The following is a 27,677-nucleotide window of genomic DNA, read 5'->3' as shown; positions in this document are numbered from 1 at the left end:
TAATATATATCTATATATATTAATAAATATATATTACTATATAATATTTATTTCATCATTTATTCATTTATTTTATTATAGCTGAAGCTAATCGAATATCGGCTCCTCACTTCATTGCAATACCCAAAAGTGCAATAGTCACCGAGGGAACAAATATAACTCTAGATTGTGCTGCAAATGGAAATCCTCGGCCTCGAATTACATGGCTAAAAGATGGAGCAACCATTGACATGGCGTAAGGCATTAATTTAATTTGCAGTATCAGAATTTTATTTGACCACAATTTAAGTGTGATCAATGCTTAATTTTGTTTTGAAATAAGAGAGAAATTATAAGTTATTATACAAATAATTAAACCAGTGAAAGCAGATATTACAAGTTTCTGTAAAATGTTTATTCACATGTTCATCAGCAGTTATGAATTGGCCACTGTTATGAACGAGTGGTGAAACTACTATAAACCCAGGTCTGACACCACACGGTGGGAGGAGAGGTGTAGTCTGTTGACTGGTTTCATGTGGCTGTTAAAGGTCATATGTTAGCCATTCTTGGAACCTGGCACAAGGGCCCAGAATTTATAGTTTGGCCTCTGATGAAGAGATAAATAGTAGATGTTCTTTTGAAGAAATAAAGACACAACTTCCTCCAATAAAACTATTTCCATGAATAACAAATAACAGAGAATAACAAAGATAAGTGTGAAACACACTTATCTTTGTTATTCTCTGTCTGTTCGAGTAATTACAGACCAGTTAGTTTAACTTCTGTTCTGGGTAAAATAATGGAGTCGCTGGTTAAAGATGCATTGCAGGATCATCTAGACAAGACTGCAGCAATAATTCAGACACAGCATGGGTTTGTTAAGGGAAAGTGTTGTCTGACAAATTTGATAGGATATTATGATGTGGTTACAAAGGAACTGGATGCAAAAAATAATTTTGATATCATATATTTGGATTTCAGGAAAGCTTTTGACACTGTTGCGCATGGAAGACTATTGTACAAATTGGAGCAGAATGGTATTAAGGGTAAGTTGCTACAATGGATAAAAGGATGGTTAAGTGGGAGAAGACAGAGGGTGGTAATCAGTGGGTGCTGCTCTTCTTGGACTAATGTTATTAGTGGAGTCCCACAGGGTTCGGTGTTAGGTCCACTGTTGTTTTGTATATTTATCAATGATATTGATGAAGGTATATCAGGCTTAATGTCGAAGTTTGCAGATGATACAAAGGTTGGCAAGGTTGTTAATGACATTAATGGCAGTGTGCTACTGCAACAGGATCTAGATAATTTGGGCAGATGGGCTAAGAAGTGGCAACTGAAGTTTAACCTTGACAAATGCAAAGTACTGCATATGGGTAGAAGTAACCCCAGAAAAACGTACCAACTGTGTGGTAATACACTTAAGGTGGTAGAAAATGAAAAAGACCTGGGAGTAATTGTGCAGTCAGATATGAAGTTCTCTGAGCAATGTAGACAGGCTGCCAGGGCAGGTCATGGGGTTTTGTCAATGATATATAGGAATTTTGCTAGCAGAGAAAAGGAGGTGATTATCCCTCTGTATAAAGCAATGGTCAGGCCATGCCTTGAGTACTGCGTTCAGGTCTGGAGGCCTCATTTTAGGAAAGATGTAGATTTACTTGAGCGTGTACAGAGAAGGGCAACAAGATTGGTGAGGGGAATGAAGGGATCCTCTTACCAAGAGAGGCTTAAGTTCTGCAAATTGCAGTGGCTGGAGACTAGGCACCTGCACGGTGATCTGATTGAGGTATATAAGGCCTTGAATGGGTTGAGCATGCTGAATTCTGATGGGATCCTTCCACTTGTTCAGATTACGAACCTAAGGGGGCATAAATTCAAATTAAGAAAAGACAGATGTAGAATAGATGTGCGGAAATTTGCCTTTAGCCAGCGGGTGGTTAATTGCTGGAACAAACTTCCATCTGTCGTTGTGGAAGTTGATAGGTTGAATAAATTTAAGGAGGAACTGGACAGGCATTTGGAGGGAATGGTGTGATTTTTTTTTTTTTTTTTGGCTGATGCTGCATAAGCTCATACATTTGTTTTCTTTCATCACATGCCACTACTACTACTACTACTACTACTACTACTATTCTTTGTAATGTGATAACACCCTGCTCACTTTGCTCTGTAATATGTTTGTATGGTTTGGCTGAAATAGATTTTGCATAATTTTGGTATCCGTGAATCTTAATAAAAATTCGTAGCAAAATTTATTTTTGGTATTCTTTTACTGCAGTTATTTTTCTCCTTTTAAATAGAAACTTATTTAGTTTTACATATGCAAGCCAAAAAGGTAGTAAGGAAAATAAATTATTTGGCTTATTAATACCAATAGAAGCTAGCTATAAAATGCCACTGAGTCACAGCACTGTCAGAGTAACACTAAAAATAAAAGTAAATACTTTGTATTTTTGCATTTATACCTATTTATATTTATTTTTTTATTGCTGCTTTGTATTAATTTTGTATTTGTAACCAGTGTTATGAATGACTAAATGTTATGAATTGTACTTGTAAGTCAAGAAAAAAGAAGCAAAGCAATGTGTCACACTCACACTGGCTATCACACTAGCTTAGATATAGCAATTAGCCCACCTGCGTGCATAGCAACGCTTTTGACTTTTCTCTACTGGCTCATACAGCATTGATTCCTGTTTCTAGTCTTGTATGTGAGCCAAAACATTATGACCAGTGAGCCAAAACATTATGACCACCTACCTAATATGATGTTGGTCCTCCATGTGCAGCCAAAACAGCTCATACCTGGTGAGGCATGGGCGCTACAAGATTTCTAAATGTGTCTTGTAGTAGCTGGTACCAACACGTAACCAGCAGATCCTTTAACTCCTGTAAGGTCCGTGGTTGAGACGGTGCAGATTGGAGTTGCTATTCTCGATGGGATTGATGTCTGGGGAATTTGGAAACTAGGGCAATACCTGGAAGTCTTCCTCATGTTCTGCAGACTAGTCTGGGCAGTGTGGCATGGTGCATTATCCTGCTGAAAGATGGCACTGCCAGAGGGGAAGACTGTTGCCACGAAAAAGAGTGTACTTGTTCAGCAATGATGCTTAGGTATTTATTTTTATTAAAACTAAAGGCGGCACCCAGAACATAAGTTCAAATCCACCTAACAACTCTCAACTGAGTATCTTACATCTTTCATAAAATAAATAAATAAATACAACATAGTAAAAACATAAAATATATAAATTAATTTAAAAATATTTAAATTAATTAAAAAACAAACAACAACAACAACGCATAAAATTTACACTAGCAAAACATCCATAACATCAAAAACAGATTTAAACTCAAGTATTGTACAGGTCTTCTTGGTGAAATGAATCTTATTGTCCAATTTTATCTTCAGACTTGATTGATTTGGGGAAGAACTGGGTTCGCTCCCAGAATAAGCTTTTTCCTTCGAGTAAAAACTTCTTTTGCAAAGGCCTGGAGTGCTGCAAGATTACTTGCTGTTTGGATTAGCTGTTCCACTGCAGTTGAGGAGAATCCCTGGATGTTATTCCTCAGCTTTTCTCTGGATTCATTATACATAGCACAGTTGAAGAGTATGTGGAACCAGTTCTCCTTTGCTCCACAGAAACAAAGCTCTGACTCTGAAAGTCTAAATTGAAACAATTTCTCATTGAGGGCACCATGTCCTGTGACTAGATAGGTTTCCATTGTGAGAGTAAACCATTTCATAACAGAATTTGCCTTAGGTAAGGTAAGGTGTAAGGTGTATTTAGTGTCGGACGGCACCAGGGGTTTCCCCCATCTCCACGTAGTTTTCATTGTGGGTGTACCAGTTCACTGGAAATGCCAGAGATTTAAAAGTGTATGGATATTGTATATGTGTAGGCTGTGTTCCGTTGTTCATCTGGTCATTTAGCTGTTGGACCCCTACTGAGGCCCAACGTTGCCCCACCTTCGCCCCGTGGAGGCAGACCAGGAACCCAGTAGACTTAAGTTACTCTGGCAGATCCTGCCACCTAATTTCCTGAGATTTCAGTGGCTAGGACCTAAAAAAAAAAGTAAATAAATAAAAAATAAAATAATAATAAAAAAGATAAATAAATAAAATAATAAAAAAAAATTTATATTGTATTTATATTGCATGTATATACATGTGTATACAAGTACATATATACACATGCATGTATGTACACACAACATTGGCATGTGTATGCGTCAACCCCACGTCAATCGATCGTGGGATTGACGTCGCTTGAGTTGGGCCGGAATGTGGGCGAAGATATTTTGGGTGTGTTTAAATTTAGGTGTGTGGGGCTTCGCTAGCGTGAAGATAGAGAGGGGGAACTGAAGACTGGGGGGGAGAAAGACAGAAGTATGCGGCCAATAGGGAAGACAGCCCCAAGTTTCAGTGTGGCATGCCCATGCCCCACCAGAGTAGAAATGATGGTGGGGGACGAGAGAATCGTTTCCCCAGGGGAGTAGGGTTTAAAGGTGAAGGGGGCTAGGGTGCCCTCTTCAGGCTGCCGTAAGGTTTTGGGAGCTAGGCTGCAGTTTGTTGTCTCTATTCTTGTCCATGGGACACTCATGGGGCAATCCCTGTTCTTTTTTTTTTCGTTGATTCTCTTCTTCTTTTTCCTTTCTTCTTTTCTTTATTCCTTTCTTTTCCGTTCATTTTCTTTTCTTCCACAGTTTTTTTTTTCCAGGAGTTGTCTCTGTCTTATGCGATTTGTTTATGTTCTGTACTATCAGTCTCGATGTATGGCAATTAACACCCTTCTCCTTGTGAAGAGGTCCTGTGCATGCTGGGAGAGCACTTGGTACTCCTCTTCCATGTCAATGAAGTGATGTTCAAGTCCTTTGGGGAGGTAATGGATTTTCGCAATGAGGGTGCGTCTGAGGTCTTTGTATTGTGGGCAGTCATAAAGCAGGTGGTCCCAGCTTTCGACCTCCCCGCACGTGCAATTTGGATCATCGGCGAGGCTGAAACCGAACAGTTTCTGGTTGAAGGGTCCATGTCCTGTGAGTAACGAGGTCAGGTGCAAGCCTGGGAAGAACCAGCCCAGTTGCCTTGGGTATATTTTGTTCAGTTCTGGAAATAATTTACAAGTGATCTCACCCTTTGTCGTCTCTGTCCATCTTTGCTGCCACTCCTGAAGGAGGTAGGTCTGTAGTCTTGCTCTTTCCGTTTTTTGACTGCTTGCTGGGTTGATTGTGAAGTCCTGATGATTTGCGGCCACTCCCTTTGAGTGCAGGTAGAGCAGTCCTGCTTTCACAGCCTCTAAATCCAGGGGTAGTGCTCCAGCAAGCACCTGCAGTGCAGGTGTGCTTACCGTGCGGCAAGCTCGTGTGGTTGCAGTAGGATGATCCTATGTGTCATATCCAGGATTTTCTTGTTGGTTACCAGTGATGTTTTGGTGTACCATACTGCAGCTGCATAGATTATTGCTGGGATGAAGGTTGACTTATAATATAGCATTAGGGCTCATTTTTTCAGTCCCCAATCCTTCCTCGTAATCCTAGCCACTAGGGCTGAGTATATTCTTATTTTCATTCTTATGTGTTTTAGGTGGGGTATGAAGGACAGGTTATTATCTAAGATAACTCCAAACTACTTCATTTGCTTGGTGAGTTTGATGGTCAGGCCATTTATTTTTATTTGGGGCGGACGCTGTACTTGAAGAGTTCCTTTCAGCAAGATGGATATGGTTTTCGTCTGTGCAATTCTTAGCTGTTTTTTTGTGGCCCAGTATTGTAATTTCTGCATTGCCTGATTACTGATGTTTTCCAGTTGGACTCTGGAATCTGCCTCAATAGTAACAATGAGATCGTCCGCAAAGGCCTGGGCCTCAGCCAGCCCCAAGTCCTGGCACAGAAAATCGTCCAAGACCATGTTCCAAATGAGAGGACCCAAGACAGACCCCAGTGGACATCCCCTATGTATGTTTCTTGTGATTTTTTGGTAATTTGTATTTATTTCAACTCTTCTGCCTGAAAGGTAGTCTTCCATTGCTTCATATAAGTTGATTGGTACTGCAGCTTCTCTCAGTCTGTTTGGGACACTCAGCCACCAAAGTGAGTCGAACGCCCCGACAAAATCGACTAAAATGACCAATAGATATTTTTTCCTGCACTCTTGTGCTTTCCTAAGCAGATCTCCAAGGGCATCCACTGTAGAGGATCCTGGCTTAAAGCCAAACTGATTTTTAGCTGCCAGGTGTGCCCTTTCATAGTGGTTCTGTATCTGCATGTGGAGCAGCCTCTCGTATAATTTACTGACCACTGAGAGCAGAGCGATGGGTCTGTATGATGATGGACATTCTGGGTTCTTAGTAGGGTTTTTCAGAATTAGCTTGGTGTTTGCAGTTTTCCACACTGCAGGGAATTTCCCTGTTTCTGAACATCTGTTGTAGACGGTGAGTAGGATTTGCGGGGCAATTTCTACTATTTTTTTCAGTATCTTCAGTTCGATCATATCAAGTCCCGGGCATTTGCTGTTTTTGATCCTAGTAGCAGCCACGCCGAGTTCCTCGTGGGTGAAGGGGGCTCGAGCGCAGGAGTGATATATTTTTCATTTTCTTTGCAGATTTTATGTTGTTCTTGCAGAATTAGGGTCGCGAGTTCCTTGAAAATTGTGTCGAGTATATTACCCATTGATTGCTCCCAGGTGGTTGTATAGTCTCCTTGCGAGGTCCTGGTGGTGCTGATCATCTCCCCCCTTGGGCAGTTTGTTTGTAGTCACCTTGTAAACTACATCCCAGGGGTCAGTGCTTCCTGCCATGGATACTAGACGCTCTCAGGAACGCTTCTTGCTTTTCTCTATCGTGTCCGTATAGTGATTTCTGGCTTCTCGATAGCGCTGTCTTAAAGCCTCCACTTCATGTGCGGGCCAAGTCCTACGGGCTCTCTGGAAATCTTTCCTAGCTTTTTGCATCTGGCTATTTCTGGAGTCCACCAAGGAACAGCACCAGGTTTTGGGTTTTTTCTTTTGATTGTTCAATCGCTAATGGTTTGTATTAGGGCTGTGGTTCCCCTCAGCAGGTCATCCAGGTCATTCTGTGGGTTTGCTTTCTATGGCTGTGATGAGCAGGTTTTGGAATGACATCCAGTCTGCTTTGGCAACTGCATATTTGTTTTTCTGTTGGTTTGTTAGTGTTACTGTTGTCAGTTGTCTGATTATTTTAAAGGTGATTGCACGGTGGTCTGAGGTAGTCCATGCCTCCTCCACTCTCCAGTCAGTCACAAATCCCGCCAAGTTCCTAGAGGCTAAGGATACATCAATCATAGCCTCCCAGAGGGTGTTGCAAAAGGTTGGCAAGTGGTGAGGTTGATTTAGCACTGTCAGCTGTGATCCTGCCAAGTAATCCTCAAGGAGTTGACCATTTTGGATTCCACGCCTGCCAGGAGTAGTACTGTGCCATGTCGGGGATCGACAGTTCATGTCAGCTCCTATGATGATTTTTTGGTTTGGTAGGATGTTCTGTAGACAGTGAAGATAGTCGATTGCAAAATCTATCTGTTGTCCTGGTCTACAATAGAGTGCCACAACGTACAGGTTCCCTAAAGCTGTATTTAGCTGGGCACAGGTGGCCCACTTCGTGCAGAACTGCGTGATTTTAGTCACTGTGATATTGCTGTTCCTTACCAGGAGAGCAGCCCATGGGGTGTCTTCAACTGTGCATATCACTTTGTAGGTGAGTGGGTAGCCTACAACCCTTTTCCCGTGCGAGTATGGCTCCTGTAATATGATGACATCCGCGTTTTCCTCTTCAGCTTTAACCCGGATCTGGTCGGCTACTGCTCTAGCCCTCTGCGCATTTATTTGGATTATTTTTAGTATATTTGTGTTGTGAGCTTTAATTTTCGTCCCCATAGTTGATTCTACTTTGGAATAAACTCTTGGCTCATTGGCATGTGGGACACTCAGTGAATGCTTGTGCTCTAGCTTTAAGTTTTTACAGTTTATGCAGGTAGGTTCCACATCTTTGTGGGAGCAGGCATTATATTCATGGCCCTTTTCTGAGCAGTGGCTGCATGTTGGGATGGTTTGTGCACACGTATGCGTGGTGTGACCGAACTTGCAGCAGCAGTAGCACTTCGGAACGACCACACATTCGTGATATCGGTAGCATCCCCATTCTATAAACACCCTTGTTTGGTTCTTCATGGTTTGCCAGGCTTCCGGATTTAGTTCTACTACCCAGTTTTTGTTTATTCCATCCCTCGCTTTAATGGAGTATTTGGGCATTGCTATCTCTTGTGGATTTTTGTTAGGGATTTTACCCTGTAGGTTTCTATGGTAGAGTTTGCACACTAATTGGTTCGATGTGATGTCTTTATCTACGTCGTATATTATTATGGCTGGCCCTTTTCTTTTGGGTGGTCAGCTGTTAGACCCAAAGTGGCTATTTTGGGGTTTTGTATTATTCCTTGCATCTCTTGCTTTGTCTCGGTTTCTATTGCCAGTCCTATGCTCCTCATCTTGCGTATTCCTCTGATTTGGGTTTGTTTGAGGTCTTTCTTCATGGTGGTTATTAGTTTTGTCTTAATTTCTTCACTTGTTCTTATTTCCTCGGCATTTTTGGGCCTTAGTATTACTAGGTTTGGCGTTGGGAGGAGTGTCTTTTTCTTTGGCTGTTCATTTCTTGGCATCTGTGTCACAGATGGTGGATTACTCAGTACACTTGCATAGGTAGGGGTGCGCTGTTGCATTTGTTGTGTGACCCTACATTCCTGATAGGCCTCCAGTTTGGCTGCATTTCTTTCTGCCTCACTGCAAACCTTGTGGAAGACAGTCTCCAGCTTGGTCCATATTCCTACAATATCAGCCCTAAGGGCAGCTGAGATTCTACTTGTGGAGTCTTTCAGTTTGTTTTCAAGCTCTGCCCGTAGGGCCAAAACCTGGTCCAGTACCGTTCCATCCGGCAATCTGGGGGTCTATGGTAGGCTGGGGCTGCTTACTTAATTCTTCGCTGTTCCCTAGTTGGGGGTCCTCATTGTTTTGCTTGTCTTTTAGTTCGCTTTGCAATCTTGTCTCCATTCCCGTACTCAGGGCGACATATTTCTCGTAATTTTTTTTTGAAGTTTGCTGTGGCTGTGCTCCCTCATCGTGATCATTCTTCTCTATAATTTGCAAATCATCATTTTGCTCTAGGTAGGTTGTTGCCTTCTTCGTTGGTGTTCATCTTCTGGCTGAAGTTCAGTCAATTTCTGACTATGGGTAATCATTTTGTCACAGGTACAGTGGTTTATCGAGGCTACTCCGGATTATTGAGGTCGGATCCACACATTGAAGAACCGGCTAGGAATGTTTACAAATGTTGCTGACCGTAAGTCCGTGGCACAATTTCAGGCCTAGCAGTGGTCAATCTAAACTTTTGATTCCCCACCAATGATTGGGGTGGGGGGGGTAACACCCAAGTATAAAAATAGTCCTAGAGAGGCCGGGCTAATTTCAATGGGGGGTTTTCTAAGACGCAGATAGCGTGGTTGTTACAGGTTTTTGTATTACATGCGTGTTTACGAAGATCCAATCTGTCCATGGTAAGTCTATGGTGGGGGGGGAAGCACAAGTCATTGTTTTTTATATTGTAGGCACACAAATAAGACTACTTTAAAATAAAACAAATAAAACCACTGGTTTTGGGGGGAGAATCACTGTCTAGGGTTATCAGCTTGTCGCCGACGACTTTTTTATCACAAAAGAAACTATATTCATCGTAACGCAGAGGCACACGACATTTAGTTACTGCTTTTAAGTTTTTGCTTTCTCATTTTAAATATGAGTGTAGTGGGAAGGTGAATGCTGTGAAAAGCAGGTGGTCGCTGCAAGGCAATTACTGCCAGAGGCATAGAGTGCGCCCAAGTAGTGCTCGCTAAAGAGCTTAAGCAGCAAGTGACCTTCAGCTATGACTGTCCTCACACAGGGGATTACCCTCCCCAGTCAATAGTGCAGTTCAACCGTGGTAGCAATAGAAATATGTTTGCCACAGGCTCCAATTCTAGAACAATGCCGCCAAGGCGGGCAGACACATTGTTACAAGCGTTGGATACAAACGAGTTGAAATGCACGAAAATGGCCCAGAAAAACAAGAAACGGATCTCACCACTGAGTTCCTCTTCCTTAAAAACCCTTGTATGGCACAAATCCAAAAGCTGGCACTATTTTTAACTGATTAAAACTATCAATATGCACGGAGTGACTTGCAGCACGTGTTACCAAGAAGGCAGCCATTTTCTGATTTGTCTTAGGTAGGTGGTAGACGTCAGAGTGCCCGGCACATGGATGACTGGACCCAGAGTATCCCAGCAGAACATTGCCCAAAGCATGACACCGCCACCACCAGCTTGTTTTCATCCCATAGTGCATCCAGACGGCATCACTTCCCCAGGTAAACGACACACACACACACCTGGCTGTCCACATGGTGCAACAGGAAACATGATTCATCGGACCAGACAACCTCTTTCCAAGGTCCAGTTTTGATGCTCATGTGCCCATTGTAGGCACTGTCGCCGGTGAACCATGGTTAGCACGGGCACTTGTAGTGGCCTGCGGCTACGCAGCTCCGTTTTCAGCAGGGTTCAATGTACCGTGTGTTATCACACATTATTTCCGTCACCAGCATTCCAATTACCAGCTAGTTGTGCACAGTCTCCCTTCTGTTGCCATGTACCATCTGGGAGAGCCTTTGCTCACCTTGAGCATCAATGAACCATGAACCGCCAGCGAGGTATTGTCCAACACCTCACTGGCAGTTTGTGGGTTTCCCCTCCTTGGACCACTTTCGGTAGGTACTAACCACGGCTGACCACGAGTATCCCACCAGCCATTGCCATTTTGGATGTGCTCTGACCCAGTCGTCTGGCCAATTTGGCCTTTGTCAAACTCGCTTAAGTCCGCTGCCTTTCCCATCTGAAGAACAAGAGTAACACTGGTTAATGGAGCTAAGTATCAGGTGTTTTTTATACCGTGTTCCGACCTGCGCACATGCCATATCACCTTCAGTTGCTTCAATTTGCATAACGGCTCGCTTGTCATATTTTGGCTCATCGGTGTGTGTGTGTGTGTGTATATATGTATATATATCTGATAATTAAAATAAATATGATATTTAAAATAAAAACATCAGCCATTATTGCCGTAAAATTAAATATCATATTTATTTTAATTATCAGATATAATTAGGCATCATGTGAAGGATGTGCATTTGCTGCCTCTAATGATAGCTACATAGCCATATTTATTTATTTTTATCACTTTTGCCTAACTTTTACCTCACATAATATATATGTATATATATATATATATATATATATATATATATATATATATTTTTTTTTTCTTTGGAACTACTGGTTGCCATCATCAGCAGCTGCAATTAATTGATATAGCTGCTGTGGAGCATTCCACAAGCCAATTACAAAAGGGGAAAAAAAAAATTCATCAGCCATTCATAACACATCAGCAAAGAAGAAAACAAAAGTTACATATTTAGCTTTTCTAGCTAGAGAGAGCTGGAGCTAAGAACAGTAGCTGCTGAATTGTATAACAAGACAGAAGACCCAGTTAAAATACAAGTTCTAGTTTGCGGCTGCCCATATTTTGAAGTGCATCCAGTGTGCCATAATTTCGGAATGTTAAGAAACAAAATTCCAAAATCCTCAACATTCAAAAAATTTGTAGATCACTTACTTTTGGGCTGAGCTGTAAATTTGAACAAACCACAAAATTTTATTAAAAGTTTATTCCTTGTATATAAACTAACTTCAACACACTTCTTAACTAACTAAGAAGTTAGTTAAGAAGCAAAGAAGAAATAAAACTGTTTGCAAAGTCTATAAACAAAAACCAAACATTGTTGCAAATAGCAGAAAGTTCAGTCAGTGTGGTGCTGTGGAGCGGTTGTTAATTTTATACATCTTTACTTTTACAGCACTTTTTACTGACTACTTGTGCCTTTGGGTGCCTTTTGAATACTTATATGTGTAACAGTATATCATTTCGAGTGCTGTTTGTTACTTATATGCCTCATATAGAGCAAATGTGTTAAAAGAAGAGAAATTTGGAAGAATTTTTTTCCCTTTGGTTGTTAAGTGTTTAAAACAGCATTAATTTATGATAAATTCATGGGGTATACATCTTTTAATTATCCCTTTTCATAAATGAAAAGGGATAATTAAAATGGAAATAATGGAAAGAAATTTAATCTTTATATTATAACCATGTCCCACTATCATATAGAAAACATTTCTTTCTTTGTGTTAGCATTTATTGACACATCTGTGGTGGCATTATTATCAGGAGAAGTAGGAAGAAACTCAAGAAAAAGCATTATAAACAACTTTCTTAAGAGAAAGTTGGTATAAATTGGTAACCTATTGGTAACCCTTTATTTCCAAAAAAAATAGGCAATACTCTTAATGAAATTAATCCAGTGGGGTGTTTACAAGTAAAATAAAATTACACCTTATAATAGAAATAGCATTATATAATACGTTAACGATCATAAATGACCTGTTAACTTATAATCAGTAAAACCATATCAGATCTATATTTAGATTCATTACCGCACAGTGTATGGCAAACTATGCCAACTATAGATAGGAAAACCAACACTAGTGTTTCTCTCAGATTGAAGTTGCGAGATAACTTTCATCCTCCATTAGACATGCATAGCAATAGTTCCCAAATTTTCACATGCAGCATTTCTTTGAATATGCAGGAGTAAACTTTAATTTAGAAGTCACCCAATGTAACGTACAATATTCACAAGCAAGCACTAGCTTTAATACCAATTTAGGAGCTGATAACCAAACTATTTAGGCATACGTGAAGCATGGTAAAACTTATAGAAAATATTTCAGAACTGTTTTCTGATTTTTAATTATAATCAGCTTAGTTTTAATCTGCAGAATGCTAAAACATACTAAAATACCCAAATTTTATTATTATTTTTAAAGTGATTTGGATAGTCGATTCAGTATAGTGGGAGTAGGAAGTTTACAAATAGAAAGCATTCAAGAAGGTGATGAAGGCATCTATATGTGTAGAGCAGAAAACCATGAGGATTCAGTTGATGCAAGTGCTACATTAGAAGTACAAGGTGATTCTGTAATGGTCATTTTTTTGTTATATTCAATTGCAGATTTAATTTAATGTATTTGTTGTTTTCAGATTATGGTCTAGTTATTGTAATTTCATCAGTTTTTAAAAGATGAATAGCTTTAAAATGCATAAATTCTCTATCTAGTTATAACAGAAAACACAAATTTTGCACATAAAATCATTATACATTTCATATAGTGAATTCCATGTTGTTATCTGTTATGTTAGCCCAGTGGTTTTCAACCTTTTTTTTTTTAATAACGGCACCCCTAAGTAATTTATTTTATATTGCGGCACCCCTACTCAATTTTCCGCCTGTTAGATCAGATTCTGTGTGTGTGTGTGTGTGTGTGTGTGTGTGTGTGTGTGTGTGTGTGTGTGTGTGTGTGTGTGTGTGTGTGTGTGTGCATTGTTGTTGTTTGGTTTTTAGGAGCATTAGCAACTAAGGTCATATTGCTCCGGGGATATGCTGACATGCTGTGGTCATTCCCTGACCTTTCCGCATCCTCCGTATATGGTGGCTCATGGGCTCGAACCCTGGTCTAATCAAGAAGCATGTGCTATGCACTGCTGCTCCTGCCCACCTGGCTACGGAGACGCCTGTGTGTGTGTGTGCACACGCGCGTGCACACACCCACACACACACACACACACACACACACACAATATTAAAAAATATATATGTTATATGATATTTATTATAATAATATAATAAAAAAATTACATTTCATAACACAAATTATATATATACAGAATATCATTTTATTCTTTATATAGAGGCACTACATCAATTATAGATCACCACAAAATTAAAAAGTTACTGTACACCTTTTTATAATGAAATAAACATATAAATTAAAAAATAATAATAAGTTTAAGGAACTTAAACCCAAATTACGTGGGCACCCCTGTTGAAAACCACTGTTAGCCTATATTTTTTTACCCAATACATCTTATGAAATGTATGATATTTTTGTGTGTGTCAAACTTCATTTTGTCATCATAGCTACATATAGTGATGCACTTAAAGAATAATTAGCTACCTTCCATAGTTTGAAGTTTTATGGTTCTAAATTTATATGGCTTTAATTCATTTACATCTTTTGCATTTTGGAAACTTATTACAACTCAACTGGGCTGTCAGGTCTTATGCTCTGAGTGCCTAGTTACCCACTGATAATGGGACAGTAACCTCTGAAATAGTCTGAATAATGGCAATCACTGAGAATAAATTACAATGTATTTTTGCTTATGGAGAATTGCCATTTATTTGAAAGTTAAGAGTAACATATCTCATTGTGATTTGTTTCAGGATATGAACTGCTTTTATGTACAAATTTCAGTTCACCATCATAACTAATAAAATGGTGTATTTTCACTATTGATATAATAATTATGTAGTATGAAGCTGTATAGCCTTAAATTTATGTGGGTTTAAATAAAATTGATCACTGTGATGAGAATTTCTTCTGAGGCTCCAAATTCGATTTAGAAAAAAAAAAAAAAAATTGTGTTTCACCATAATAATAATAATAATAATAATAATAATAAAGGGGCACAATTAGCCTAGTGGAGGAACACTAAGTACAAGAACTACAACTCATGGCAGCCGAAGTGGAAACAGAGGAAATGGCAATATCCAGAATAGAAGCATAGTGAAGAAGACTATAGAAAAATTCAAGGGAATGGACCCCCTACAAATACACATACCATACCGAAGCAGAGACCAAACAGAATCCTGTGGCAAGTCACAGACCATCTCAATCAGCAAATAATACTGGATTATATCAACAACAACGAAGTAACACTAGGTGCCATTTGCACAGCCATTTACTGTGTCACTGTAACAGCCACCTGGATGAATGGAAGAGACACCAGACACCAACAGAAAACAAAACAAAAAATACCAAGGAACTACCATCCACGGGAGGAGGGAAATGTATAAGTTATCTATTTCCATTTACTATTTATTAATTATTTTTTAAATTTTATTTTATTATTATTATTATTTTACTCTTTTTTTTTTTTTTTTTTTTTTTTGGCTGGTGCAGCATAAGCTTCCTTGCACCATATGGTCATTACTAATGATAATTCAAATACTAGTACTCAATCCATTTTAAGTCCTTAAACACTTCAATCAGATCATCCCACAAGTGCTCAGAAGCTGCAATTTGCAGAACTGAAGCCTTTCTAGATAAGAGCACTCTTTTGTTCCCTTCACCAGTCTGGTTTCCCTTCTCTGCACGTGTTCCGGCAGTTCTACATCCTTCCTAAAGTGAAGTCTCCAGACCTGTATATAATACTCAAGATGGGGCTTAACCACGGCCTTGTATAAAGGATAATCACCTCCTTATCCCTACTAGCAAAGTGTTTGAATATCATTGATCCCCCCCCATGAGCTGTTCTGGCAGAATGTCTGCGCTACACTTATAATTTCATATCTGACTGCACAATTTACCCCAGGTCTTTTTAATTTTCCACTACCCTGAGTGTAATACCACACAGTTGATAAGTTACTGTTGGATTACTGTTACCCATATGCAGTATTTGTCAATGCTGAACTTGCATTAGTCGATGTTAAACTTCCAACAGCCATTTCTCAGCCCGTTGACCCAATTTTCTTAGATCTTGTTGCAGTAACTCACCTGATTACTGTCATTAACCACCCTGCCAACTTTTGTATCATTTGCAAACTTTGGCATTAAGTTTGATATACTATCATCAATATCATTAATAAATATTGAAAACAACAATGGGCCCAGCACTGAACCCTAGGGGACTCCACTGATAACATTAGTCCATGAAGAGCAGTGCACATTGATAACCACTCTATGTCTTCTTTCACTTAACCAACCCTTTATCAATAGCAACAACTTGCCCTTAATGCTACATTGTTCCAGTTTATACAGGAGTCTTTTATGTGCAAAAGTATCAAAAGCCTTCTTGAAATCCAAGTATATAATAATAAAATTATTTTTTGCATTCAGTTTCTCGATCATTGCATTATAGTAACTTATTAGATTAATTAGGCAAGACTGCCCATTAACAAATTGATGCTGTGACTGCAGTATAAGTGCATTCCTGTCAAGATGGTCCTTCATTACTTCTTTAACTAGTGACTCCATTATTTTCCCTGGAACAGATGTTAAGCTAACAGGGCTGTAATTACTCATTTCACCTTTTGATCTCCCTTAACGTTAAAGTTAGACATAATGGCCATGCCTCCTGGATAGATCTAGATGGGAAGGGAACCAAGAGATACAGAATGGCAGATTCTGGTGGAAGAAGTACAACTTTCAATCAGGAAGCTCCACAACTGGAAACTGGCAAATCTCAGGAACAGATAATGTCTACAACTACTAGTGCAAGAACTTCATCTGCATACAGGCATATAGCAGAGCAGTTGATACAATCCCATAGTCACTGACTCAAGGAATCACTTACCTGAAGGCTAAGGACAAAGAAACCACAAACCTGGCAAAGTACAGATACCAATCACCTGTCTCCCAACAATGTACTGGATCCTGACCAGCTTCATAACCAAGAAGATATCAGATCACGTGAAGAACCAGAGCATAATGGCTCTTAACATAAAGCAGTAGGGATTTAAGCAGATGTGCAAAGGATGCAAGGAGCAATTGGCCATTGATGCTGCAGTTATGGAACAAGCCCCCTACAAGAAGCACCAAGACCAGTACTCAGCCTAAATTGAATACTGATAGAGACACTGAAGATCTACAGAGTCAATCCAATACTGACACACTTCCTAGAAGCCACCATGGAAAAATAGACACCCACCATCATAAGTCGAGAACATCATGATTAGACTGATTCCCGTCAAAAGAGGAATATTTCAGGGGGATGCCCTGAGCCACTATGGTTCTGTCCAGCATTCAAACCATTATCTACCATACTCAATAAAAGCAAGTATGGGTATACCTTAAAAGAAAGGAGGAAGAACCTGTACACCCTCTCTTACCAGATGTACATAGATGACATCAAACTCTGTGCCGCAACTGAGAATCAACTCCAACATCTAGTCTGGATCACTGAAAAGTTCAGCACTGACATCAGGATGCAGTTTGGCCTGGACAAATGCAAGACCCATGGATTGCATCAAGGACATCCAATTGGACGAAACTACCAGCTGAAGACCGGTGAAGTGATTGAAGCCATGACAGAGGGAGAGACCTATGAATGTCTGTGGATGATGCCGACTCACCAATTAGAACATAAGGAGATGAAGGCCTGTGTGACTGAGAAATGTCATCAGAAACTGAGAAGCCTGCTAAAATCAAAGCTGAATGGTGGGAACATGGACAGCAGTAAACACTTATGCAATCCTAGTACTAACGTGCTCCTTCTGGATCACAGATTGGACCAACACTGAACTGGAGGAGGTTATGAGATTGACCAAGATAATGATGACAAAGAGCCACCAGCACCACTCAAAGTAAGCCATTGAAAGACTGACCATAGTTCAGAAGGAATGGGGGAGGGGACTGAGTGACCTCATTGAGTAAGAGAAGAAGTCAGGCTATTAAGAACCTGTGGGATTGCTTCTAGGTAAACACAAAACCAATCTATCGAGCCATAAGAAAGATATAAAAATGGCACACAATATTCAACCTTAACAGGAAGACCCCACTCACACAGACGGAAGAAACAGAGACAAAAAGATGGACATTCCATGGCAGATGCTACAATGACTTCCATCAAGACTACATAGATAAGATGGCTTCCAATGCGTGGCTCATGAACAGAAAGCTCTTCCTCAAAACCAAAGGATTTATTCCCTCCATCCAAGACCAGGTAATCAACACCAGGAAAAACAGGAAATACATCACTAAGGACAGATGACATGTGTCCTCTGTTACTCTGGGGGTCCTTGATGATGCTGCCCGGCCCCAGAAACAATCCATGAGATGCATGCACAGTTATCAGCCAGATGGAGTACACCCAGAGACATGACCAGATCAGCAGGATAATACATCAGAATTTAGCTCAAAAATACCAGTCGATAAAAGAAAGTGTACCATATCACAAGTATAAACCACAGACTATATCAGAGACCCTCCTCAGAAACTATACTGGGACCATAATAATGGACAAGATGATCCTGCACAACTGACCAGACATATTGACAAGACCTGATTGACATAATTGTGGCCAACGCCAGCAACCTCCAGAAAACTTATGAGGAAAAGATCAGGAGGTACACAGACCTAAGTCAAAGAAATGTGGCATATGGAACAAGTAATGACCATCCCAATCACCATGTCAACCACAGGCATGGTGCCAAAGAGTCTGCATAAGAACCTAGCAGCAATTGCCCACCCCCCAGAAAACACTTACATGGAACACCAGAAAGCCATGATTTTGAACACCTGTAGGTTAGTAAGAGAGTTGCTCAACTAACAGAAATAACAATAATAGTAACCAGGCACAACCCTCCCCCTTGGTACCAGTACCCATCATGGGGTGGAAAAAATCCCTGAAAGGATCGAAAGATTTATTTTTTATAATAACAAACAATGCTCAGAGGAAAATAGACAACTGGATATTTGATGAAAACCAGAGATCCTTCTACAGGAACATTGGACAACAGGAGAAGGAGGGCAATGGATCCCTGATCAGAAGGCACTTGAGGAGTTCTGAGACATCATATGGATAAGCAAAGTTAGCCATAATGGCCATGGCCCTTGGATAGACCTAGGATGGAAGAAAACTAAGGACATAATGTTACAGAATGGGAGATTCAGGAGGAAGAAGTTCAACAGTTGATCAAGAAGTACCGAAACTGGATAGCCTCAGGGATAAGTAACATTCACAACTACTGGTACAAGAAGTTTAGCTGCACATACAGCATATAGCAGAGCAGTTTACCCAGATGATAAGGTACCCTGACACAATCCCAGAGTCTCTGACTCAAGAAATCACCTATCTGAAGGCTAAGAACAAAGACAACACAAATCCACAAAGTACAGACCAATCACATGTCTCCCAACAATGTACAAGATCCTGAGCAGTTAACCATTGAGTTAACCAATGTACAAGATCCTGAGCAGTTAACCATACAGCAGCTATGGATCGACCCTTCAAGACACACTATAACCTGTATGTACATGGTCTACATTGACTACCTCAAGGCCTTCAACTCCATAACCCTATAGCTGGCTGATAGAGACAGTAAAGATCTACAAAGTCAACCCAACATGGACACACTTTCTAAAAGCAACCATGGCAAAATGGAAGACCACTCACTATCAAGGTTGAGAACGTCATGAGCAGACTGATCCTCATCAGAAGAGAAACCCTCCAGGGAGATGACCTGAGCCCACTGTGATTCTGTCTAGCACTCAACTCACTGTCCACCATGCTCAACAACAGCAAGTATAATATTCCCTAAAAGAAAGGAGGAACTTGCACACCCTCTCTCACATGATGTTAATGAATGACATCAAACTCTATGTGGCAACAGAGAATTAACTCCAACAGGTAGTCCGGATCACCAAAGAGTTAGTTCGGCACTGACATCAATGCAGTTTGGCCTAGACAATTGCAAGACTCGTGGATTGTATCACAGAAATCCAGTCAGCTGGAATTATTAGTTGAAGACTGGTGAAGAGATTGAAGCCATGACAGAGGGAGAGACCTATGAATATCTTGGGATGATGCAGGCTGAATAGTTAGAACACAAGGAGATCAAGGGCCTGAGAAATACCATCAGAGACTGAGGAGTCTGCTAAAAAGAAAGTTGAATGGCGGGAACATGGTCAGAGCCATAACACCTATGCAGTCCCAGTAGTAATATACTCCCTCGGGATCATTTATTGGACCAACACTGAGCTGCAGAAGATTATGACATTGACAGGGATAATGATAAGAGCCTCCAGTGTCACCTGAAGTCAGCCATCGAGAGACTGACCATACCCTGGAAAGAAGGCTTGAAAGGTTTGATAAACCTCATTGAATAATAGAAGAAAGTGATTAAGAACCTGAGGGATTACTTCCAGGAAAACACAGTGCCAATCTCCCAAGCTATGAGGGAGACAGACAAACAACACACACTGCTCAACCTTAACAAAGAGACTCCACTCAGACAGACAGAATGATGGGCAAAGAAGATATTCCATGGCACACACACACACTACTAAGATGGCTTCCAACAAATGGCTCATGATCAGGAAGTTCTTCTCAAAACTGAAAAATTTATGCTTGCCATCCAAGACTAGGTAATCAACACTAGGAACTACAGGAAGTACATTGCCAAGGACCCCAGAGTGACAGTGGCCACACGTTGACAATTCCGCCTTGTTCCAGAAACAATCCAACACTGCAGGATTCAGAGTGATTACCTGACCGATTACACTCGTAGACATAACAAAGTCACCAGAATAATACATCTGGAGATAGCACACAAATATCAGTTCATCAAAGAAAGTGTATAGTATTAAAGTATGAGCCCAGGCCATACTAGAGACCCCTACTCACAAACTATACTGAGACCGTGCCTTAATAATGCACAAGACAATCCTGCACAATATACCAAACATAACCCTAATCAACAAGAAGGAAATGGCTACTTATGTGATCGACATAGCAGTGCCCAACACACCAGCAACCTCCAGAAACCCTATTCAGAAAAGATCAAGAAGTACACAGATTAAGACAGAAAGTTGAAGTAATGTGGTATATGGAACAAGTAATGACCATTCTGATCACGTCAACCACTGACATTGTGACAAAGAGCCTCCATAAGAATCTACCAGCAATAGGCCTCCCAGAGAACACCTTCATGAAACTCCAGAAAGCTGCAATCCTGAACACCTGTAGGATAGCCAGAATGTTCCTTAAACAACAGTAATAATAGTAACAGGACTCAACCAACCACCCCCAATGCACTTTATACCGGTACCTGTCATGGACTGTGAAAAAGGTCATAAGAATAAAAAAAATCATTATAATAATGATATGGTATAATCCCAAGTTGATCATATAACTGGGTGTTCTCTGACCTGTTGTCTAGGTAAACTTTACATATGAAGTTGTCTTTACATATGAAGAAAGGTAACAAATGAGGTTTGGGAATAAAAGCTTTAGTGATTAATCTTACATTATACAATATTATAGATTACTTTTACAGAAGGTATAATTCATATTTATATGTGAACACATTTTTTTAAATGAATCTGTGTATTCTTAAAATGTTTTCCTGTTTAATACTTCTGCTGCTGGCTTTTCTGACTGTGATTTCACTATAACTGAATTAATCAGCTTCTGTGAAGTTTACTTGACAAAAATATCTAGCTTTTCTTCTCTTAGATTGGAGGGAAAAATTCCAAATGGTAGGTTTGTTTTTCCTCCAAGTGGATGAAAATCTGAAGATGCATATATGCATATATGTGTTCAAGAAGCAGTAATGTGTTAATAGAAGGCTAAAATGCCTTTGCTGTCTTCAGAACCTTGTTAAGCAGGATTTTTCACAACAAATAATTTCTTAAACTATATCTATTGAATTATCAGTAATAAATTTCTGTTATGGTTTTTAAAATTCTAGTAACTTTTAGACCATTAATTTTTAATGGGAACATTTCTAACAGTATTCTTTATGCATGTAAATTTATATTCATTGTTGACATTTTCATACGAATAAATATTTCATTTCTTTTTCATTCTAGTTCCTCCTCACTTCGTTAAAAAACCACGAAACAGGTATGCTTATGAAAAGGAAGATATAGAGTTTGAATGTGAAGTATATGGAAAACCATTGCCCACTGTTCAGTGGGTTAAAAATGGAGATATCATCATTCAGAGCGAATATTTTCAGATCGTGAATGGTTACAATTTAAGGATTTTAGGTTTAGTAAGATCAGATATGGGTATCTACCAATGTATAAGTACCAATCCTGCTGGAAATACACAGGCTTCAGTGCAACTTATTATTTTAGATCCTGGTAAGTTAATAATATTTTGAATTACAAATAAAATTCCATTGTTATTTTTTTTTGCAATTAGAAACTTAAGTACGGTGTTAAATTTGTATATAGTATCATATTGCCAGGGGCTTTAACCCCCCCCCCCCCTCCATGATCCAAAAAAAAATTTTGTGATGAATTCTAAGTTGATGAATTTTGATGAATTCTAAGTTGAAACACTTAAAACACTGACAAAGAATTTTTTACTTTGATAATTTCTTTTTATTCACCATGTAGTTACAATAAATGTAAATATAAGGTACTCAAAAAGACATAAGCAGTTTCAGAAATAAAAATTGACGTTTATAATTGTCAGGACCTGCACATCTAGCAGAGAATCTCTGAAAGTTTTCTAGAGAGCCTGCAGACCTTCAGTACAGGCTCGAGTTACTTGGCAGATGTTGATTTGTAGCTATTTCTTAGCCAGTATGTCTGTGGTAATTGATGTTACTGCCTCAGTGATCCTGCATTTCAGTTCAGGAATGTGTGTTGGTGCAAACTCAGCGTCCGTTTGATAGTCCCACAAGAAGTTACATGGCATTAAGTGCAGAGGAAACCTTGGTGGGGGGGATGAGAGAGTGCAAATAGTACCACCAGGTTCTTTGTCTCAGGACTAGCTTTCCCTGTGGGGCAGTGCCTGGACTCTAATTCCAACCCTTCCCTCTCAATGTCTGGGCCTGGAGCAGCTGATCTGTCCCCATGCTGCTGCTGCTGCTGCTTGCCTGCCCACATAAAGTGAGGGGTATACACCATTCTGCTGGAAGGTGAAAATAGCGTAGTCTTCATGAAGCTAAGCATAAGCCAGTTATTCAGCTTTTTCAGGGTTTTATTGATCATGTTTTTTATGAGAAATTAAGGTCTATAAATTTTGATTTTCATTCGAGTGGTTCCATGAGAATTTTGAGTTCCCACAGTTGGTTATTGTGATGATTGACTTTCCCAAAATAATCAAAAAAATGGTGTTTACTGAAAAATAAGTCATGCTGCCAGATCACACTGTTCCACTTTCTTTTGAGTCATAGCAAAACTTTCATTACTAATACTTTCATTTTTCATTCAGTTTTAAGCCTTACATATTACACTCTGTCTGTCATCAGTTGGATCCTTCCCTTTGTATATACATCTTTTGCTTTCAGTCTGCTTACATGAATTGCAAAATTGAGTTAAGTTATGTTAGTTTGTTAATTTATTTTGTAGCGTGCACAGAAGTTATGTTGTATGCTAGTCACTAAGTTTGTCTGTACAAGTTGGATGATACAGAATGCTTTTTCTTATGGAGATTGCTATTTTAGCCATTTCAACACCTAAGCATTTTCTGTTTAAGCCTCCTAAGCCATGTTGACCTGGCAGTAACAACCTGTCCCCTCACAGGACCAGCAGGAAAATATTTAATGTTTTGACTAACTGGTTAGGGATCAGTAGATGTTACTTTTGTGTACTTGTATTTGTATACTTGTTTTTCTGTGTACCTTCTTATTGGTGTCTTTAGTCTTGTATTTGCTGAATTTTGGACTAATTTATATTATTTTTCATTTTGTATAAACTGTGATCCCCTGTGAGAGAGACCACCAAACCCTTTATGTTACCCCATCATGGCTTGCTGCATCTCTTCATCAGGCGCCTCCGTAGCCAGGTGAGAAGGACCAACAGTGTGTAGCACACGCTTCTTGATTAGACCGGGGTTTGAACCCGTCACCACCAAATACGGAGGATGTGGAAAGGTCAGTGAATGACCACTGCATATTCCCAGAGCAATATGGCCTTAGTTGCTAATGCTCTTAAAAACCAAATAACAAACAAACAAGCATCTATTCATCAGAAGCAGAACACATTCTTTTGTCACAATGTTAAGTTGCATTACATACCTTCAGTTTTATGTTTGAATTATTACAATAAAATGGATCTTTATTATTATGTACTTGGTGTTCCTCCTCCAGTTCGGGTTCAGCTTTGTAGTTGGTGGCTCACATCCTGCTTGATTTTTTCCAAGATTGAGGGAGCTGTTAGGTTCTTTTTGATGATGGTTTGTCTCTGTGCTATTTGCTGTTTGGCGACCTGAACAGTCAGGAATAGGACGAAACTTCACATCACTTGGTGTGAAGTTTCGTCCTATACATTAGCATTAGTTAAGGCATATGATGCAAGAAAGCAAGCTTATGCTGCATCAGCCAAAAAAAAAAAAACACCCATTTCACCCATCCATTGTTAACAGGAGAGACTGCTTCTACAAGGATGGGATACACTTAAATAGAAAGGGTGCAAGAATATTTACTGATGCTATCGAGACAGTGTTAGGTGGGTCGGAAAACTGCTAGATTGGGGGGATACAAGGACTAATAGATTAACAGTAGCCACTGGCAGAGGTGAAAGTGATTCTTGCACTGCTTCTATTGGAATGAGCAAAAGCCTGGAAAACAAGATGCAGGATATTTCAGAGACTGCTGGGAGTCATTGTGGTACAAGTAAACACATGGGTTGTGTTAGGGTGCATGTATACTTGCTTGTACACCAATGCTAGGAGTTTGGTAAATAAATTTGATGAATTTGAGGTATTGCTCAAAGCATCAAAGGCGGATATTATTGGGATATCAGAGACGTGGTATCACACAGATATAAGGAATGCAGAACTGGAATTTGGGGAGTACAATGTGTACAGAAAGGATAGACAGGATAGGAATGGAGGAGGGGTTATGCTATTAGTTAAGAAACACATAAAATCCAAGGAAGTGAAGCCAGCCGACATCAATGGACAGTGCAGTGTCGAGTCAGGTTGGTGTGACATAAGCATTGGGAGATCAAAATTGAGAGTAGGAGTGTGCTATAGGCCTAATGACTCTGATGAGTATAATAAGAAACTGTACAAGGCAGATTACGAGAAATCTTTGGCAAAGGATGCAAAGAGTTCTTTATTTATGTAAACTCTATAAGGAAGGGAATGAATCAGATTGGTCCACTTGATATCGATGGTTCAACTAATGATGATCCTGCTCAGGTAGCTAACAATCTAAATGAATATTTTGCATTGACATTCACACATGAGGAATTATTCAGCGAGGGGAATGCCAGCGGTGTATTCAACTCTGGCAGTAAGCTAGATAATCTTGTAATAACTGAGAGTAAAGTGGAGTTGAAAAGAAAGGCACCTAGGGTGGATGGGATCTATCCAGTTATATTAAAGGAGGCAGCAAAGGAAGTAAGCAAACCCTTAGCCATAATTATGAGAGCTTCCTTGGACTCAAGGGAGGTAACCATAGACTGGAGATGTGCAATTTGTGAACCCAATTCACAAAGGAGGATCAAAAGGCTGACACAAGTAATTATAGACCTGTGAGTTTAACTTCTGTTCCAGGAAAATTAATGGAGGCACTGGTTAAAGAAGCACTGCAAGATCATCTAGACAAGACTTCAGTTATAGCTCGGACGCAGCATGGTTTTGTTAAGGGAAAGTCTTGCCTGACCAATTTGATTGGATACTATGATGCAGTCACAAAAGAACTGGGTGCAGGGAATAACTTTGATATTATATACTTGGATCTTAGAAAGGCTTTTGATACTGTTGCACATGGAAGACTGTTGCACAAATTGGAGCAGTGTGGCATTGGAGGCAAATTGCTGCTATGGATAAAGGGGTGGTTGAGGGGGAGAAGACAGAGTGGTAATCAATGGACACTGCTCATCGTGGACTAATGTTATTAGTGGAGTCCCTCAGGGTTCAGTGTTGGGTCGATTATTGTTTTCTGTATTTATAAATGATATTGATGATGGTATACCAAGCTTAATGTCCAAGTTTTCAGATGATACAAAGTTTGGCAGGGTTGTTAAGGACACTACTGATGCTATGCTGCTGCAACAGGATCTGGAAAAGTTTAGCAGATGGGCTGGGAGGTGCAAATGAAGTTTAACCTTGACAAATGTAAAGTACTACATATGGGAAACAGCAACCCCAGAGCAACGTATCAACTTTGTGGTACTACACTGACAGTGGTAAAGAATGAAAAGTACCTGGGAGTAATTTTGCAGGCCGATATGAAGAGTTCACTGAGCAGTGCAGACGGGCTGCAAGAGTAGCTCATGGTGTCTTGTTAATGATATACAGGGATTTTTCTAGCAGGGATAAGGAGGTGATTATTCCCTTGTATAATGCAATGGTCAGGCCACACCTTGAGTACTGTATACAGGTCTGGAGGCCTCATTTCAAGAAGGATGTAGAGCTGCTGGAACGAGTACAGAGAAGGGCAACAAGATTAGTGATTGGAACAAAGGGTTGCTCTTACGAAGAAAGGCGTAAGTTTTGCAAATTACAGTGTCTGGAGACTAGGCACTGGCGAGGTGATCTGATAGAGGTGTATAAAGTGTTGAATGGTTTGAGCATGCTCAATGCCGATGGGATTCTTAATCTTGCTCAGAATAATCACCTGAGAGGTCATAAATTCAGATTGAGGAAAGACAGATGTAGGATAGATGTGTGGAAATTTGCCTTTAACCAGTGGGTAGTTGGTTGGTGGAACAGACTTCCATCCCTTGTTGTGGAAGTTGATAGCCTAAATAAATTTAAGGCTCAGCTGGACAGGTATTTCAAACGAACAGAGGGGTGAAGTGGAAGTGGTTTTTTTTTTTTTTTTTTTTGGCTGATGCTGCATAAGCTTGCTTCCTTGCATCATATGCCTCTATTAATGCTAATGCTAATTCACTTCAAATGCTTGTTCAGCCTTAAATTTATTTAAGCTATCAACTTCCACAACAAGAGATGGAAGTCTGGTCCAGCAATCAATCACCTGCTGACTTAAGTGAAATTTCTGCAAAAATAGTGATTCTACTATCTTTCCTCAATTTGAATCTATACCCCCCTCAGGTTCTTAATCTGAACAAGAGAAAGAATCCCATCAGCATTGAGCTTGCTCAACCCATTCAAGGCCTTGTACACCTCAATCAGATCACTTCGCATGTGCCTAGTCTCCAGGCACTGCAATTTGCAGAACTTAAGCCTTTCTTGGTATGAGCACCCCTTTGTTCTGCTCACCAATCTTGTTGCTCTTCTTTGTACTTGTTCTAGCAACTCTGCATGCTTCCTAAAATGAGGCCTCCAGACCTGTACACTCGTGTTTGTCTCTAGTTTCGTTGCATTGTAGTATGCTTACATGATGATTGTATTCATTTTGATGCTCCAATTCATGCATTGTCTTCCTTTCTGAGTGGTTACTAGCCCAGTTGATCAGGAAGCATTTACAGTTGGTCGGACTGGGTGGTGTTGCTGTTCATTTGTGGTAGCGATACAAGAGACAGTGCCACTTACTCCACTGGTGTTCATGGGAGACTGTCTCTGACTTTTCGAACTGACCCCTTTGGCTGAACATGAATGACTTTATCCTGCATCCCACTCAATGTAGTATGTTCAATATTTCTACTTCTTATCTTCATCCAGCTATGGAGATGGACCTGTTTAGCTTTGGCCTTTTTTTCCCTTTACTACTTTACTCTTATATTGACATTCTTGGAAAACCACTTCCTGTAATTTCCAGTAACCCTCACTCAATGCCTTTTGTGGTCGTCCATGAAAGGATGTCAGAAGAATTTTAAACAATCTCGATGCCAAG

General features: G+C 39.9%; 1 protein-coding gene across 3 annotated transcripts in view; it reads left to right on the top strand.

Moving 5' to 3' along the window:
* fra (neogenin protein frazzled) overlaps positions 1–27,677 on the top strand; it is a 442,642-nt gene that overhangs the window by 196,602 nt on the left and 218,363 nt on the right. For all 3 annotated transcript variants that reach the window (XM_090381703.1, XM_090381704.1, XM_090381702.1), the window contains exons 5-7: positions 82–235; positions 12,961–13,103; positions 21,787–22,062. In XM_090381703.1, coding sequence (XP_090237829.1) covers positions 82–235; positions 12,961–13,103; positions 21,787–22,062 — 573 coding nt within the window. The remainder of the gene's footprint in view (positions 1–81; positions 236–12,960; positions 13,104–21,786; positions 22,063–27,677) is intronic.

The sequence above is a fragment of the Mastigoproctus giganteus genome, chromosome 9, assembly GCF_048544385.1.
Source record: "Mastigoproctus giganteus isolate SK-2022 chromosome 9, ASM4854438v1, whole genome shotgun sequence".
In the NCBI taxonomy this organism is placed as follows: domain Eukaryota; kingdom Metazoa; phylum Arthropoda; class Arachnida; order Uropygi; family Thelyphonidae; genus Mastigoproctus; species Mastigoproctus giganteus.
This window is presented reverse-complemented; position numbering and strand designations above follow the sequence as displayed.